Source organism: Triticum urartu, chromosome 7A, assembly GCF_056163025.1.
Source record: "Triticum urartu cultivar PI428250 chromosome 7A, HENAU_Tu73, whole genome shotgun sequence".
Classification (NCBI taxonomy): Eukaryota; Viridiplantae; Streptophyta; class Magnoliopsida; order Poales; family Poaceae; genus Triticum; species Triticum urartu.
In genome coordinates, this window is record NC_141879.1 from 177,220,081 (window position 1) to 177,236,666 (window position 16,586).

General features: G+C 44.9%; 1 protein-coding gene across 1 annotated transcript; it reads left to right on the forward strand.

Annotated features, from left to right (window-relative positions):
- Positions 1-9,907: 9,907 nt before the first annotated feature.
- LOC125523559 (chlorophyll a-b binding protein 3C, chloroplastic) lies at positions 9,908-13,900 on the forward strand. The gene has a single exon (XM_048688588.2). The coding sequence runs from the start codon at positions 10,233-10,235 to the stop codon at positions 10,713-10,715; it is 483 nt and encodes a 160-aa protein (XP_048544545.2). The 5' UTR covers positions 9,908-10,232; the 3' UTR covers positions 10,716-13,900.
- The last annotated feature ends 2,686 nt before the right edge of the window (positions 13,901-16,586 follow it).

Here is a 16,586-nt window from a genome sequence, read left to right on the forward strand (position 1 = left end):
ATAGTCCTCATCTTTAGAATCAGACGTTCTCTTCTTCCTTTGACGTGTGGCAGCCTTAGGCAGATTGCTGGGGGTGCTCCTGCTGCCATCATCAGAAGAACTTGAGGGGCTAGTGCCCTCACTCATCACAACTTGCTGCTCAGACACATTCTGGCTGTCACTTTGATCAGACATGTTGCAAACTGACTGCTGACCCTGTGAATAGATTATGGATAAGATAGAGTGGATGAGCATCACAAAAAGCAGAGATTTTTGCAAAAGATTAATTCAAAAACTTAGTTTTAGTTTTCCACAGAAAGCATCTCGGATCTACCGATTTTCAAACTCGGTGACACCGAAGCAGTTTTGGCACTAGAACTTGTGAACTCGGTCAGACCGAGTCACAGTTTGGTGGCAGCGAGACTGCTAGGGTTTCACAGAATTCCAAAATCGGTCGCACCGATAAGTTATTCTCGGTCAGACCGAGTTTCACTTGTGCAATGGCAAAAGCCAGATCAGTGGGACCGAGTTTTTCAACTCGGTGGGTCCGAGATGGTTTCGGCGGAAACCTAACCCTAAATTTTTTGAATTAAGCCTAATCTACGAGTTCATTGACTGGATAGGAGTGTTTCAATCGTGGCAAGAATCATGATGATCACAATGTGCTAGGAATCGGAGTGGAGAATAGCACAAAGATCAAGTCCATACCCTAGTTCGGTGGGGACTTGCTACGGCGGCAACGGCGGGGCAGAAATCCCGTTGACGGCGACGGAGACCAGCGACTGGAGACTGCTGGCGGCGAGAAGACGATCCAGAGACCATGAAGGCAGAGCAGGCTATCGCGCGGGCGAGGAGGTTTCAGAGAAATTTCCAAAATTCTGCCCGTCACTATATATAGCCCGACCCTGTCGGTGTGACCGAGTGGAACAACTCGGTGGCACCGAGATGCAAAACTGTGTGTAGTTATTGCAACTCGGTGTGACCGAAAAGTTCAAATCGGTTGCACTGAGATCGAAAACCTAGATCAACTTAATGAACTCGGTAGGACCGAAAATGGAGTATCGGTCAGACCGAGATTCATAAAGAGGTTTTGGAAGTTTAAGTCTATGACGAATCGGGGACTCCGAGCGCTCCTCACACAGAGTGGTTCGAATCTGACTTGATCAAATTTTGTGATGCAACATGAATAGAGTTTGAGATGAGAAAAGCATAGATAGCTAGAGGAGGTTCTTAGGCATTCTTGTCCATCCACTTGGCAAAAGAAGATAAAGCCAAACAATCAAAACAACAAGTGGATGTCCTCGAATGAGTAAAGTATGCAATCAGCATGCTCACACAATAAGATAGCAAATGAAATATGTGGCAAAGCATGCACAACCAATTCTAGCATCTATCAAGCAATTTGCGATGACTAGGTCATCTATATATGAGTATATTGACTTAGGAGTCAAGTGAGAATACTTGATCGTAGGTCATACTCATCGTTTAAGCTCAAGTGGGGTTACCACTTTTACATAAAGCACTGTTTTGTTCACATCTTTAGAGTTGCTTTAGCTCAAGTCTTAGAGTCAAGCTCCCCCTAGATGTGATATCCCCCCTAAGAGGGATGAACTAACCTTGGGTTTTGTCGATGATGACTTCATGTAGATATTGAAGATGTGGATGCTCAATGTTGATGTAGATCTCTTGGAGCTATCCATTTGAGTGAATTGCACTTTCAATACCTACATGGGTTAGTCCCACAAGGAACAAACAAGGATATCCATAGACATAGAGTGATGCACACAAAAGATGATGTCCATGAAAACTTTAGGTTACCTTGTCCCTTGTCTTACCAACAAGAGGGTTTGTGACTCCTTGAACTAGTGCAAGATGTGGAAGTTGATTGCACTTGTTCTTGCCAAAATGATAAGAGTGAGGTATGTTGGCGGAGTCACCCTCAAGAACTCTCTAGTTCTTCTTCTTTTGGATCCACATCATCTTGATGGGAATCCTTGGAGTTGTAGTCGTACTTGATGAAGTGGAACTTGAAGAAGTCTTGGGAATCCACTTGACTAAGGTCTTAGGAGCTTCTTCAAATGCATCAATTTCCTCTTGAAGCTTGTCCTTGCCTTTTTGCTCGTAGTCTTGTGGTGGAAGATCATCTTGAGCTTGTGTCCCCTTGAAAGAAGTATACTTCTCTTGTTGAGGGACAAACTTTGTCTTGGGGTATTGATCTTCTTCCCATTCAACTCCATTGGCATTGAACTTTCGTTCAAAACCAACACCTTGATTCTTCCGGTGCATTCCTTGCTTGCGCACAATTTCCTCGAATTGCTTACTCCCGGCAAGGCTCTTGTACACTCCTTTCTCTATAATTCCCTTCAATAAGCTATTTTCTTGCTCAAGTGTAACTTGGCTAAGAGAATCATTAGTGGAATCAAGAGAACTACTAGAAGCAACAATATTGGATTTAGCATGATCATTGTTACTACTAGAGGAAGAATCCTTCTTGTTACTAGACTTGACTTGAGGCATGTAAGTGGATAAGAGTAAACGCTTGGCAATGTAAGAAGAACTTTTCTTGTGGAGATCATCATTGATTGCTTTTAAGAACTCATGCTCTTGCTCAAGATTGAGCTTTTCAAGGCGTAGCTTCTCATGAGCCCTTAAAAGTTCTCGATGATCTTCGAAGATAGTGTCATGAGCTAACTTAAGAGTTTTTAGTTCTTTAGTTAGAGCCTCAATCTTCTCCTTATCATTATCATTCGTTTTATCTTGATTAGCATGATTAGTTGGTCTTTCATCATAGTATTCATCACTAGAGTTGTCACCAATCAAATCATCACCTAACAAGTCATCTTCATCACTATTGAAATTAACATACTCAGGGTGTGTTACCTTAGGACCTTTGGCCATGAAGCATCTTCCAATTCCTTCATTTGGTGAGTCAAATATGTCGTAGGAGTTGGTTGACATAAGTGCTAGACCGGCAACACCTTCATCTTGAGTATCTTCGGAGTCGGAGTGATAACTTCTCTCGGAGTGGCTGTCGGAGTCGGAGCCGGATACCCATTCACCAACATGAGCTTGATGTCTTCGTCTTGTGTAGATCCTTGATGATTTTTCCTTCCTTTCCAAATCCTTGCTTCTCCGTGAGTATCTTCGTTCATAATGATCATCTCTACTCCTTCTCTCTCTTGGTGGTGATCCTTTGCTTCTTCTTTTTGGAGAATCTTCTCTTCTCTTGTAGGGAGCCGTACACTCGTTGGAATAGTGTCCGGGTCTTCCACAATTGTAACAGTTTCGCTCTCGACTAGAAGATCTTTTGTCATTGTAGGACCTTGATTTGGAGCTTCTATCTTTGCTTCTACTCTTGTAGAACTTGTTGAAGTTCTTCACCATTAAGCTCAATTCTTCATTGAAGTCTTGTTTCTCACTTGATGATGTAGGGGCTTCACATGAGGCTTTGTAGGCACCACTTGATTTGTTGTGAAGTTCCTCTTTATCCTTAAGTGACATCTCATGAGCAACAATTCTTCCAATCACTTCCGTTGGCTTGAGGTCTTTGTAATTGGGCATCATTTGGATCAATGTGCACACGGTATCATATTTTCCATCCAAGGCTCTTAGGATCTTCTTGATGATGAATTTATCGGTCATCTCTTCACTTCCTAAGCCGGCAATCTCATTTGTGATGAGAGCAAGCCTAGAGTACATTTCAGCGACACCTTCACCATCCTTCATCTTGAACTTGTCAAGTTGGCTTTGAAGCACATCCAACTTGGATTCCTTCACGGAGTCGGTACCTTCGTGCATATCAATCAAAGTGTCCCAAATTTCCTTTGCATTCTCAAGGCGGCTGATTTTTTGAATTCTTCGGGGCACAATCCGTTGAAGAGAATATCACAAGCTTGAGCATTGTATTGCAACATCTTCAACTCATCCGCGGTAGCTTCACGGTTTGGTTCTCTCCCGTCAAAGAAGTCACCTTGCAAACCAACACACACAATAGCCCAAACGGAGGGGTTATGTCCAAGAATATGCATTTTCATTTTATGCTTCCAACTAGCAAAATTAGTACCATCAAAGTAAGGACCTCTACGGTGATAATTTCCCTCGCTAGACGCCATACTCTCCTAGGTTGTGAAACCAAGGCTATGACCACCAAAAGCTATGGAGATCAAGCAAATGGAGACCAAAGCTCTGATACCACTTGTAGGATCGAAAGTATGTCTAGAGGGGGGGTGATTAGACTACTTGACCAAATAAAAACTTAACCTTTTCCCAATTTTAGTTCTTGGCAGATTTTAGCTATTTTAGGACAAGTCAAGCAATCATCACATAATTCAAGCAAGCATGCAAAGAGTATATTGGCAGCGGAAAGTAAAGCATGCAACTTGCAAGAATGTAAAGGGAAGGGTTTGGAGAATTCAAACGCTATTGGAGACACGGATGTTTTTCCCGTGGTTCGGATAGGTGGTGCTATCCTACATCCACGTTGATGGAGACTTCAACCCACGAAGGGTAACGGTTGCGCGAGTCCACACAGGGCTCCACCCAAGGGCAACGGTTGCGCGAGTCCATGAAGGGCTCCACCCACGAAGGGTCCACAAAGAAGCAACCACCCACAAAGGGTCCACGGAGAAGCAACCTTTTCTATCCCACCATGGCCATCGCCCACGAAGGACTTGCCTCACTAGCGGTAGATCTTCATGAAGTAGGCGATCTCCTTGCCCTTACAAACTCCTTGGTTCAACTCCACAATCTTGTCGGAGGCTCCCAAGTGACACCTAGCCAATCTAGGAGACACCACTCTCCAAGAAGTAACAAATGGTGTGTAGGTAATGAACTCCTTGCTCTTGTGCTTCAAATGATAGTCTCCCCAACACTCAACTCTCTCTCATAGGATTTGGATTTGGTGGAAAGAAGATTTGAGTGGAAAGCAACTTGGGAAGGCTAGAGATCAAGATTCATATGGTAGGAATGGAATGTCTTGGTCTCAACACATGAGTAGGCGGTTCTCTCTCAGAACAAATGAGTTGGAATGATGTGTGTGTTCTGATGGCTCTCTCACTTAATGAGAAAGAGGTGGAGGGGTATATATAGCCTCCACACAAAATCCAACCGTTACACAGTTTTCCAATCTCGGTGGGACCGAATCAGAAAACTCGGTCGGACCGAAAATGTAAACCTAGTGACCGTTAGGAATTTCGGTGGGACTGACATGCAACTTGATAGGACCGATTCGGTTAGGGTTTGGGCATAACGTAATCTCGGTGAGACCGATTACACAAACTCGGTGAGACCGAATTTGGTAATTAGCTAACCAGAGAGTTGGTCAGGCAAACTCGGTGGGACCGATTTGCTCTTTCGGTGAGACCGAGTGGAACTCGGTGAGACCGAAAAGTTACAAAGGGGAAACACTGAGTTTACATTGTAATCTCGGTGGGACCGATTCGCTCTTTCGGTGGGACCGAAAAGTTACGAAAGGGAAACAGAGAGTTTGCAACCCCATCTCGGTGGGACCAAGATCCTTATCGGTAGAACCGAATTGCTAGGGTTTGGCAGTGGCTAATGACAAGTGAAACTCGGTGGCGCCGGGTAGGAAGAATCGGTAGGACCGAGTTTGGCTTAGAGTTTAGGTCATATGTGGATATGGGGAAGTAGTTGAGGGTTTTGGAGCATATCACTAAGCACATGAAGCAAGAGGCTCATTAAGCAACACCTCATCCCTCCTTAATAGTATTGGCTTTTCCTATGGACTCAATGTGATCTTGGATCACTAAAATATAAAATGAAGAGTCTTGAGCTTTTGAGCTTGAGCCAATCCATTGTCCTTAGCATTTTGAGGGTTCCACTTTCATATCCATGCCATGCCAATCATTGAGCTTTTCCTGAAATAATCATCTTGGAATAGCATTAGCTCAATGAGCTATATGTTGTTATGAATTACCAAAACCACCTAGGGATAGTTGCACTTTCAGATGTAGTCTTCTACCTCAATTGGCGTGGTCATGTCGCCCAGCTGTGGGATCGCCGGTGCCACCACCGGTGCGTGGTCATTGTCACGCACCACCACCATCGCGAGGCCACCTTCAGGCACGACCATCGCTAGGTCATCCTCAGCCACCTCCATCTCTTGCCCATGGTCAGCCACCACCATCTCTTGCCCACGGTCAGCCACCACCATCTCTTGCCCTTGGTCAGCCACCACCAGCGCTAGGTCATCCTCAGCCTGATGCCCATCGTCATCCTGTAGCTCCTCATCCCCACTCTGCTCCTCTTCTCCCGCACTCCAGTCCGGATCATCCTTCTTGTTGTCTATGCTGCTGCCAGAATCGCTGCTGCTTTCGCTACAGCTAGAATCGCTGCTGCTTTCGCTACAGCCATAGTTGCTGCTGCTTTGGCTGTAGCCATTGTCACTGCTGCTGCTCCCATTACCTGTCCAAATGCAACAATGACCGTTAACAATCGATGTGAGACAAAGCCAAATGTAGAGGAATAAGAAGAGGCAGAACGTACCGGCATCATAATCTTCAGCGTAGCGCATGCGACACATAGTCGCGTTTAACACCTTCACGATGAGCATGGTGGCGTCGTCGTCGTACCTGAAGAGAAGGAAGTACCCCAGCCGCAGGTCGTAGGCACGGTAGAACTTCTCCCACCCACAAGACAAGTACATGTGGCCCTCCTTGATCACCAACTCCACATCCCACAGCCTGCGAAACCCGCTGCCGGCCTGTCGCAGCTTCACATTATTTGGCGGATCTTCACCCATCAGCATGTTCATAAAACTGTCAGGCAGCCTCTGCAGTTTGGGACAATGAGTGCTGTAGCAAACAAAAAATATCATAATGAGATGGGTGAAGGGGAGATCTCTCGTTTTATATACTTGCGTCATGGATGATACTGAAGTCCCAAGTATGATAGTGAAGAACTCGGAAGCATCCAACTCGTACTGCGATGTCGCAGAGCGGCGGTGGCTGCTTCCCGCCATCTCTGATAAGCAGCAGAAGAGACCAATTAGTACCCTTACAACAGATCATAAAACATGCATGATAACAGGCATCACAAGTAATTCAGAGGCATCACAAGTAATTCAGAAATTGTGAAACAAGCCTTTCAATGTACGAACTTGAAAGAACTACTGAGGCTTCTGCGACAGTTCAGAAAAGTAATGATCAATTCTCTCTATTTCTGTTTCTAGTTCACATAGTTTGATAACTTGGATGCACAAAGGCTATTGGTGCAGTATCATAAGGTTCCATATCATGTAGAAGAAAAAAAGATAGGTGACAATAGCAAGCACACATCTGAGCAGACATTAGCAATATATGTCAGAAATGTATATGCTGATTAACAAGCTTGGGCTTAGCAGTAATATTCTGAGAAAATGTTTTCTTGAAGCCTGAACAAGTGGCTTTCCTTTTTTAAAAACAGAACCAAAACCATGACACAATCACTTGACAACATCTATTGACTACATTAGATGGAGAACTACTCAAGCGGTGCAAGCAAGCAAAATTGCCAAGCTAGTGCACCAAGTCCAAATTCAGTTAAAGCAAGCTCTTCCTACTGCAAGGATATTGAGCTTTCGAATTGTAGAGAATTTGTTGCTTTCACTTGCCATAATCTATTCCAGCTAGTTGCTGCAAGTGGGTGCAATTATAAATTGCATGGCTACAGAAAATATGAGGACGAGCAAGTGGGTGAAATTATAAAATCACTTAGAGTAACAAGCAAGCACATCAAAATCTGAACCAGTATCTGAGCTAGTACTCCAAACTATATGTAAAATGTGCTCCTACTAAAAAAACAGGACATTGTGCCTGTCAAATATGCAGTTCTCCTTATCAACCTACCTAGCAGTAACAAAACCAAAAAAAACTCATGCGGCACCTACATGAGTAGCAAGAGTATTTCTGAATTGTGATGCTAGGTTATTAATTTCTTATAGAGTGCACCATTTAAAGGCATTGATGTGATTATTTCTCTGGAATTATGTATCCTAAACTAGCAAGGTTATATTTAAAGGCATTTACAGAGTGCACCATTTAAAGGCATTAATTATGTATCCTAAACTGGCAAGCTGTTAACATGTCACTTGATAAAACATGGAGAAAACTACCTAAAGCGATGCAAAGCCTGCTTTGAAGAACGATTTAGAGAATAATAAGAAGCCACACGAAGCTAACAAAAGCAAATTAGCACCAGGCAGAAGCAAAAGGGAACGAATTACTACTACCCTTTACACTAGCACTGACCCTTCACAGTAGCAAAAGATGTCTACATACTCGCACCATTCGTCCATCCATCTAGCAAGCAACTAGCACAATTCAGCCAACCATCAAGCAAACCATCTACTACCTAACATCAACACACATCCATCTATCCAACATCCATTGATCCATGTAAATAGCAGCATGGACAAGAGAGGAACAGGGAACAGAGAGATGAACAAGGAACATGGAGGTGAGTAGGGAAGAGGGGCTCACCACGGGCAGCGCGTCGAAGGAGAGCAGCCGCCGGGCACGCGCAGGGAGAGACGACGGGAGGTGGCGATGATGGTCACGGCACCGTCCTTGGTTCGCCGGCTGCTGCTGGGGAGACTGGAGGTGGAGGACAGCAGGGGCCGGCGGGGTGGGCGCGTGCGTCGGGGCCGAGGTCGCCGGCTGCTGCAGGGGTCGGAAGAGGCGCTCGCTCGTCCGAGGTGGAGGAGAGGAGCGGGCGGTGGGGCGAGGAACCCTAGCGCGAGGGTCGGGGCGGCGGGGGTGGGGGCGCGGGGGCGCGGGGGCGGCAGGGGTGGGGGCGCGGGGGCGGCGGGGGTGTGGAGTCCGACGAGGGTCGGGGCGGCGGGGGTGGGGTGCGGGGGCGGCGGGGGTGGAGTCCGGTGAGGGTCGGGGCGGCGGCGTCGTGGGTCGGGGCAGCGCGCGGGTGGATCTGGTGGCGAGGGAGAGAGGGTCGAAGGGGATCTGGCGAGGAAGAGGGATGATAGCTTACTAATGGCGCACCACTCCTCGGTGCGCCATTAGAGATCTTTTTTTAGATAGCAATGGCGCACCCCGCAGCAGTGCGCCATTAGAATGTTTTTTTATTACAGTTCGAGCACAGGTTATATTGCACCTAACCCAATCCACATTAGAACCCGCCCACTAGCCCGACTGGTCAGCACGCAGCACACACACTAGGAGGTCTTGATTTTGATTCCCAGGCTCCGCAATATTTTTTGGCATTTTAAATGCTGTTTGATATTTATTTGTGTTTAAATATGTTCAAACTTGTTTAAATCATAACAGTAATATTTTTTTATAAAAACAGTAATAATTTTTTAAAAAATATGTTCAAATTTGTTACTTGAAAATATCATCGGCGGTGGCGGTGGAGCGGGGGAGGGTGCGGGGGGTGCCCGTTGGTGGCGGTGGAGCGGGGGAGGGTGCGGGGGGCCGGGTGCTCGTCGGCGGTGGTGGAGGGGGATCGAGATCGAGTGTCCTCACCACTGGCTCGCATCCTTAGGGTGACTCAGCATCTTGTCTTTTTTATTTATCTCCGGATCATTTCCGTCATCTTCCCGCTTCTTCTCCTTCCTATCCGCATGCCAACGCAGGAGCTTTGCTACCTTAGGGTCCGCAAAATACCGCTGCATACGAGGAGTGATCGGAAAGTACCACACCGATTTTCGAGGAGCTTTCTTCCTCTTCTTGTATCGAGTGACGCCGCACACCGGACATATGGTAGACTTCGCGTGCTCGTCCCGATAAATGATGCAATTGTTCATATGCACATATGGTATTTCACGTGCGGTAAATCCAGAGGACACACGATTTTCTAATGCAGTGCGCCATTAGTAGTTTTGCAAAAAAGTAAAAAAAATTAATTTTTATACTAATGGCGCACCGTTGCACAGTGCGCCATTACTAGTTTAGTAGTTTTGCCAAAAAGTAAAAAAAAACAAATTACTGGCGCACTTTGTCGCCGGTGCACCATTAGTTCTAACTACTAATGGCGCACTTTACCAGGATGCGTCATTAGTATGTTTGAAAAAATGGAATTTTTTTTTGTTACTAGTGGCGCACCTTTTGTCTGGTGCGCCATTAGTGTCTTCCACACTAATGACGCACCTCCACCTGGTGTGCCATTAGTATATAGTAGTGGCGCACCACATCTCTGGTGCGCCATTAGTGTCAATCCTATCTTTGCCCTTTTCCTAGTAGTGTGATCCCGAGACCTTCGCGAAGAACCGTGAGCTGGAGGTGATCCACTGCCGATGGGCCATGCTTGGTGCCCTAGGTTGTGTCTTCCCTGAGTTGCTCGCCCGCAATGGCGTTAAGTTTGGCGAGGCTGTTTGGTTCAAGGCTGGCTCCCAAATCTTCAGCGAGGGTGGCCTCGACTATCTTGGCAACCCCAGCCTCGTCCACACGCAAAGCATCCTAGCCATTTGGGCTTGCCAAGTTGTGCTCATGGGCACTGTCGAGGGGTTTCGCATTGCCGGTGGCCCACTCGGCGAGATTGTTGACCCGCTTTACCCTGGAGGCAGCTTTGACCCGCTCGGCCTAGCTGACGACCCCGAGGCATTCACAGAGCTTAAGGTGAAGGAGATCAAGAATGGTCGCCTTGCCATGTTCTCCATGTTTGGCTTCTTTGTGCAGGCCATTGTCACCGGCAAGGGCCCGCTAGAGAACCTCGCTGACCATATCATTGATCCTGCCAACAATAATGCCTGGGCATTTGCCACCAACTTTGTGCCTGGCAAGTAAGGCACGTACTAGAGCTGAGTTGTGAGCTGGCGAGGTGCTCTGATTTGTACTACCATCATGTAAACTAGGGGTTGGGGCGCCACCTTGTGGCGCCTCCTCAAAGGAAGTTGGGGCGGTGCCAAGTTGGCAGTCGCTCATTCCAGTTGCTTTTTTGCAATCTTCATAAACACATGAAAATGGCATGTTACAAGAAGCCACACTATAAATTTTGGAAGAGCTAAATAAATGACACTCAAATACAATGAGATTAGAACATCTTCGTCGAGCTTCGATCGTTCATTGCAATTTATTAAAGAAAAAACAGGACACTGATCATAACAAAAACTAAAAACCAAAGAAAAAATAGGACACAGATTAAGGTTGATGACGCCCGCGCCTGAGCCGCCAGCCTCGTCGTTGTTGGCGGCCAACGCCAACCCGCGGAGCACGGCAATACAACAATACATAGTCATTCAAATAACCGCAAAATGAGATAAACTGAGGGTACCTATGTGATTTCCTGGAATTGATCCCTAGAAATATCCAATTGAATTGCTTGGGGAAAGCAACAAGCTGCAGTACTAGAGGTTACATAAGCGATTCGATAGACGATAATGGCTCAGGTTATTCATGATTTTAGATGGTGAAAAACAGAGCATAGTAGATCTTGATAGCACGGGAAACATTAAGGCAACTCCAATAACAATGCATAAATTAGCTTCAGTACTAACACGATGCTTTTGGATATAAGTACTCAACCACAAATTCTATGATACTTGGCAAACTATGAAATCATGTGTAACAATAGTATACAACGATGTATTTATAGTGACAGAAAATAGTGCCATCAACAAGATATCTGCAGAAGTGGAATTCACACCACATTGGTCATCTGCACTACCACTTTACAGAAAATAAGGGTTTGTCATATACGTACATCACCATGTAATCTCCATCTGTTTGTCTGAAAGAAATATGAAAATTAAACCCTCTCACCCAATCGTTGTACTACATAAATCATGCCCAGTGCCATGCTTGCACCTTTATTCCTGGAGTATTTGCAGCTGGTGAGTCTATTTTTTCTTTCTTTTGATTTACAGCTATTGGCATGAATTGACACGTGCAATTGGTCCTAGCAGGCTAGCACTAACAATAATTTGAACCTGTCAATTGGCTGATTAAATAAGCTTCCTCTGATTTCTATAGACGCAGTTGCAACAGTTAGCTGCAGCAACTGTATCTTTCTTTTGCAGGTGGGGCATGTGTTCGGACTGAGTTATACAATTATTAAATCAGCTTAATTGTTTAAACAATTTTCTCATGTTTTGTTAATAGTTGTCAACTAAAAGAGGATCTACCTTTTCTAATGGTCGCCCGATAAAAGAGGATCCAGACCCTCACGAGTTTCCATTGTACAAAATTATTCTTTGCTAACAATAATTTTGCTAAGTTGCTCTCTACATCTTGGTGTTATTAGTCTAAATATTCTGATTCCAAAGGATGGTTCCTAACAACAGATCTTTTAATAAATTTTAAACAACAATATCTTGTTAATTTTGGTTCTGTCTAGGATGATGAAATTCAATTTTGTTCTACTATAGATTAGTTAAAAAAAGAAAACAAAAAAATCCCAAAAAAATCGACAACCGGAAAACATTGAATACTGAAAGAAAAGGCAGAAGAAAAAAAATGAAAGCACGGTTGTGGTTTCACGGTTTTTTACGCACAAATTATGTCTTATTCATTTTTCGAGGTGGTAAGACTGTGCTTCTCGTAGAAGCTCATGGTTGTGTTTTTTTCTCATCGAACATATCTGTGTTTATCGTACAAGCACATATTTGCTTCTAGTGGAGGCACACTTGTGCTTTTCTTCCACGCACAGGTTGTGCTTCTGGCGGAGGCATGGGTTGTGCTTCTCGCGGAAGCAAATCTATGCTATCACGAGAAATACAATTGTGATTCTTATGAAAGTAAATATTTGTTTTTTCAAAGGCATTGTGCTTCAAAAAATAAATAGTTTCTTGTAGACCTAGGAAAAACTAGACAAAAATCAAAAACCCAAAAAGCCGCATCTAAAAGCCGGCGCCCGCTGCGCCCGTTTCTTCAATTCTAACAAACAGGCGCACATCCCTGCGCGGTGTTGGGCCGGCCCGTCTTTCTTTTTTTCCCGTTCAATCTGAAGCGAGCGAAAAAATGGTGTGCTTTCGGGGGTTCGAACCAAGGATCTGTCGATCGAGTTAGCACGAAACTATGTTAATTGTTCCCTTGACCCTTGAGAGTTTTCCAACTAATTAGTAAATATCCTAACTTGACCCTTTAACATAGTTTCCCTCATCCTCCTTTTCTATATCCTTAAGAACTTCCAACTTAAATTGCTTAGGTGACATATTGACCGACAACTTCTCAATTAGCTTCAGAAGGACATCATCGATTTCAGTAGTGAGCATAAAATACATGCAGTAGTGACAACGAATGACTTTGCAGAAAAAGAAATGAAATACACACTTACATGGTTATTAACACCGGAATTTTAGCATAGGTCAACTACAGCAACAACGAAATATTTCCCATACTTCCTGTTAAAAGGGTCCCACATTTACTGAGTTCAAAGAGCTCAGAGCACCATTGGGGCTGCAATTATCAAACTGCCGATACCATCTTTCAGGTCCGCTGGGCATTCCCTGAAGGAAAGGTAGGCTCTTCGTCCCATAGTCAGATGCTTTTTGGGCTTATTTTCTAAAAAATCTTCATTTTGATCGAAAAAACCCGGGGTTAGGCGAATGCGCGGGTACTCTTGATCTGCCTGCTCCATGTAAATTCCCTCATCCAACTCCCCATTAAGGAAAGCCGTCTGCCCATCTGATGAACGAGAAGACCGTGCGAGGCAGCCCGTGATAGTAGTACTCGAATGGTGGTAAATCTAGCCACAGGTGAGTAAGTATCAAAGAAATGCCTACTTTTGCTGCTATGCGGATGGAGGACTTTTGGGCCTGGCATTATGAGAAATCGGGACAGTTCTCTGTCCGTTCTGCTTACCGGATGTTGATAAAAACGAAGCAGCGACGGGGTACCCGTGGATCCACTATGCAATAGACCACTCGGGTAGTGTTGCCATAGGCGACATGCAGAGCCCGCACTGTCAGATGGGAGAGCTCCAACGGCCTTTGGACGATGTCAGGAATGGGGGGCCTTGAAGGATTAGGAAGAGAAACATCTGAGCCACCGTCAGACTCATCACCGTCGGAGCCAGTGTTGTCAGGCGCCTGAATAACATGGGATCAGTCCATCATCGCCCGCAGCTTCACTTCACTTCAGTTCAGCTCAGCATACTAGGGAGACCACGGGGAATGTGAGAGTACTGACATATGACCCAATCGCGACAAAGCCTTGTGCTGCAACAACTGTGGCTAGGGATAAGAGTTCCTCGGCTGCAACTTCCAATAACTAAGCTCGCGTAAAAGTATTAGTTAGCGGGTCTTGGTTGAATAGTGGATCTTGGTTGAGAAACTCATAGATAGAGATTGATCTGTTTCCTCTCCGCTTAGTGGTTTCTTACTCGGTCTCCTCATCTGAATAGATGGTCGCACGCTTCAACTAGAATCCAAACCATAGTAGAACGGGGGCTCAAAAGGAAACTTCAGAGCTGGAATATATAATCTCCAGTAGTACACTTAGCCCTTCGGCCTTATTTCAACTTGAACATGAATTTGCAGCACATTTTGGCGTTATTATATTAACATAAGCATTGAACACTGACGGCTAGCCCATACATGCAAACACAAGAAATCAAACCAAACAAAGACACTTAGCATAGGAGTAGATCGGAATCAAACTAAGACAAAGAACACCTGACATGAAAACAAATGTCTCCAGACACTTATTGAATTTAAACCAACCTTAGAAAACTAAAAAGAGTCTACGGACTCTTCTATTCTAGCGAGATGCTAGACGAATAAAGAGCACTTGCTGCTCCACCCGCAACGCTTCCTGCCTCTCCTCCAAACCCTCTATGCGCTCTCTGGTAGCGCGAATGCGCGCTTCTTTCTTTGCAGGATCCATTGTTCTAACACTTCTCAACTGGTTGTTTAGCACTCTACGGTGCCCTTCAATCTCATTTTTCAGTTGCTCCGTTTCGGTAGCAATTGCAGAAAGCCTGTTTGCGGTTGCAGCATCCATAGCAATGCGTGATAGTACTCAATTTCTTTGTGATGAAGTGAAGATATCTATATACCATTTATAGAGTGGTAGAGTAATATCGCCATGCAGTACGAATTGCATGGCTGCATGCAGCCTTTATGAACAAACAAACTTTGCAGAGCCGTTTCACCTAATCGATTCCGTCGGCGGATCATCCACGTCACGAATTGAATGGCAGGCACAATTCTTACTAGTTCTCTGCCCTAGTTTTTTCAGTTGAAGACTATCAGGCCTGGAAATGGAAACTTTGGACCCGGGAGACGGTTTGATGTCTCGTACATAGCCAGCCCAGGGAGCTGCCCATAAGGGTCACTGTATGTAGGTTTTCAGCTCTAAGGTCCCCACTCATCACAATCGTTGGCCCTCATCCCGCATTGGAGCATAGCGTTAGTATCTTTCGGTGTATCAACAACATAGGCACCTGATCTATTTGAACTTTAAACCACAAGGGAAGTTTTCACATAAGCTGCCTTTCTCCCGTTAAAAGGTGGGTACCTTTCCCTAAATCCTTCTCCCGTGCATGCTATTCTCCTGTTCCCCCGAAGGGCGGTATCAATACGGCAACCCGAAAGCTCGTTATCAAAGTGGTCTCTTCTCAAAAGCTTATCTGCCAGATGAAAACAAGTTCGTAGTAACAGGTGGCCGTTGAGCTCCTAGTTTGATTGTTGGTGCCAGACTAGAATGGAAGAATGCCCATAATACTGAAATGAAGAAGAATACCTCACTAATAAGAAATAGAGCAACACCCATTGTGCTTCCTTTCTTTTACTAGAGAGAGTAGTCCAAGCCTCTAAATATCTTGAGGGCTTCGTGTTGGATCTGATGGTTGAGCCTTTGTTCTTTGCGAGCCTTGCCTTTCTCTTTTTTGCTCTGCTGTGGAGTTCTTTGATGGTCTATCTTCGCACCTGGTGCTTCTGGCGCTTTCTTACTTCCACCTTCTTCTTGTACTCGACTCTTCCCCGATCACTCCCCAACAAAGGCTTGCTCGTCTTCGTCATAGTCCAAACTCTTTCTCGTGTGACTGTGGTGCTTTCTTGAGCGATGACTTGGGAGGGTTCCGGTCACCCCTACCCGGGCAGACAACCTCCCTCATTCACATCAGAAATGGCAAAGATTCCATTTTGGAAAGTAAATCTCTTTTTGTATAGATGTAAAATAGCAAAAGTACGGTTCGGAGTCCTTTTTTTCTTTCTTATTTGAAATCTAAATCGAAATGCCTCAACTTGATAAATTAACTTATTTCTCACAATTCTTCTGGTTATGTCTTCTCCTCTTTACTTTTTATATTCTCTTATTTAATAATAATAATGGAATACTTGGAATTAGTAGAATTCTCAAACTACGGAACCAACTGCTTTCGCACCGGGGGCGAGATCCGGAACAAGGACCCTAAGAATCTGGAAGATATCTCGAGAAAAGGTTTTAGCACCGGTCTCTCATATATGTACTCCAGTTTATTCGAAGTATCCCAATGGTGTAAGACCGTCAACTATTTGGGAAAAAGGAGGAAAATCACTCTGATCTCTGATTTCGGAGAAATAAGTGGCTCACGAGGAATGGAGAGACAGATTCTCTATTTGATCTCGAAGTCCTCATATAACACTTCCTCCAGTCGGATCACTTGTTGGAAAAACATAATGCTCAGACATGTTCCACACGGGCAAGGAAGCATAATATCATGAAAGCCGTCTGATA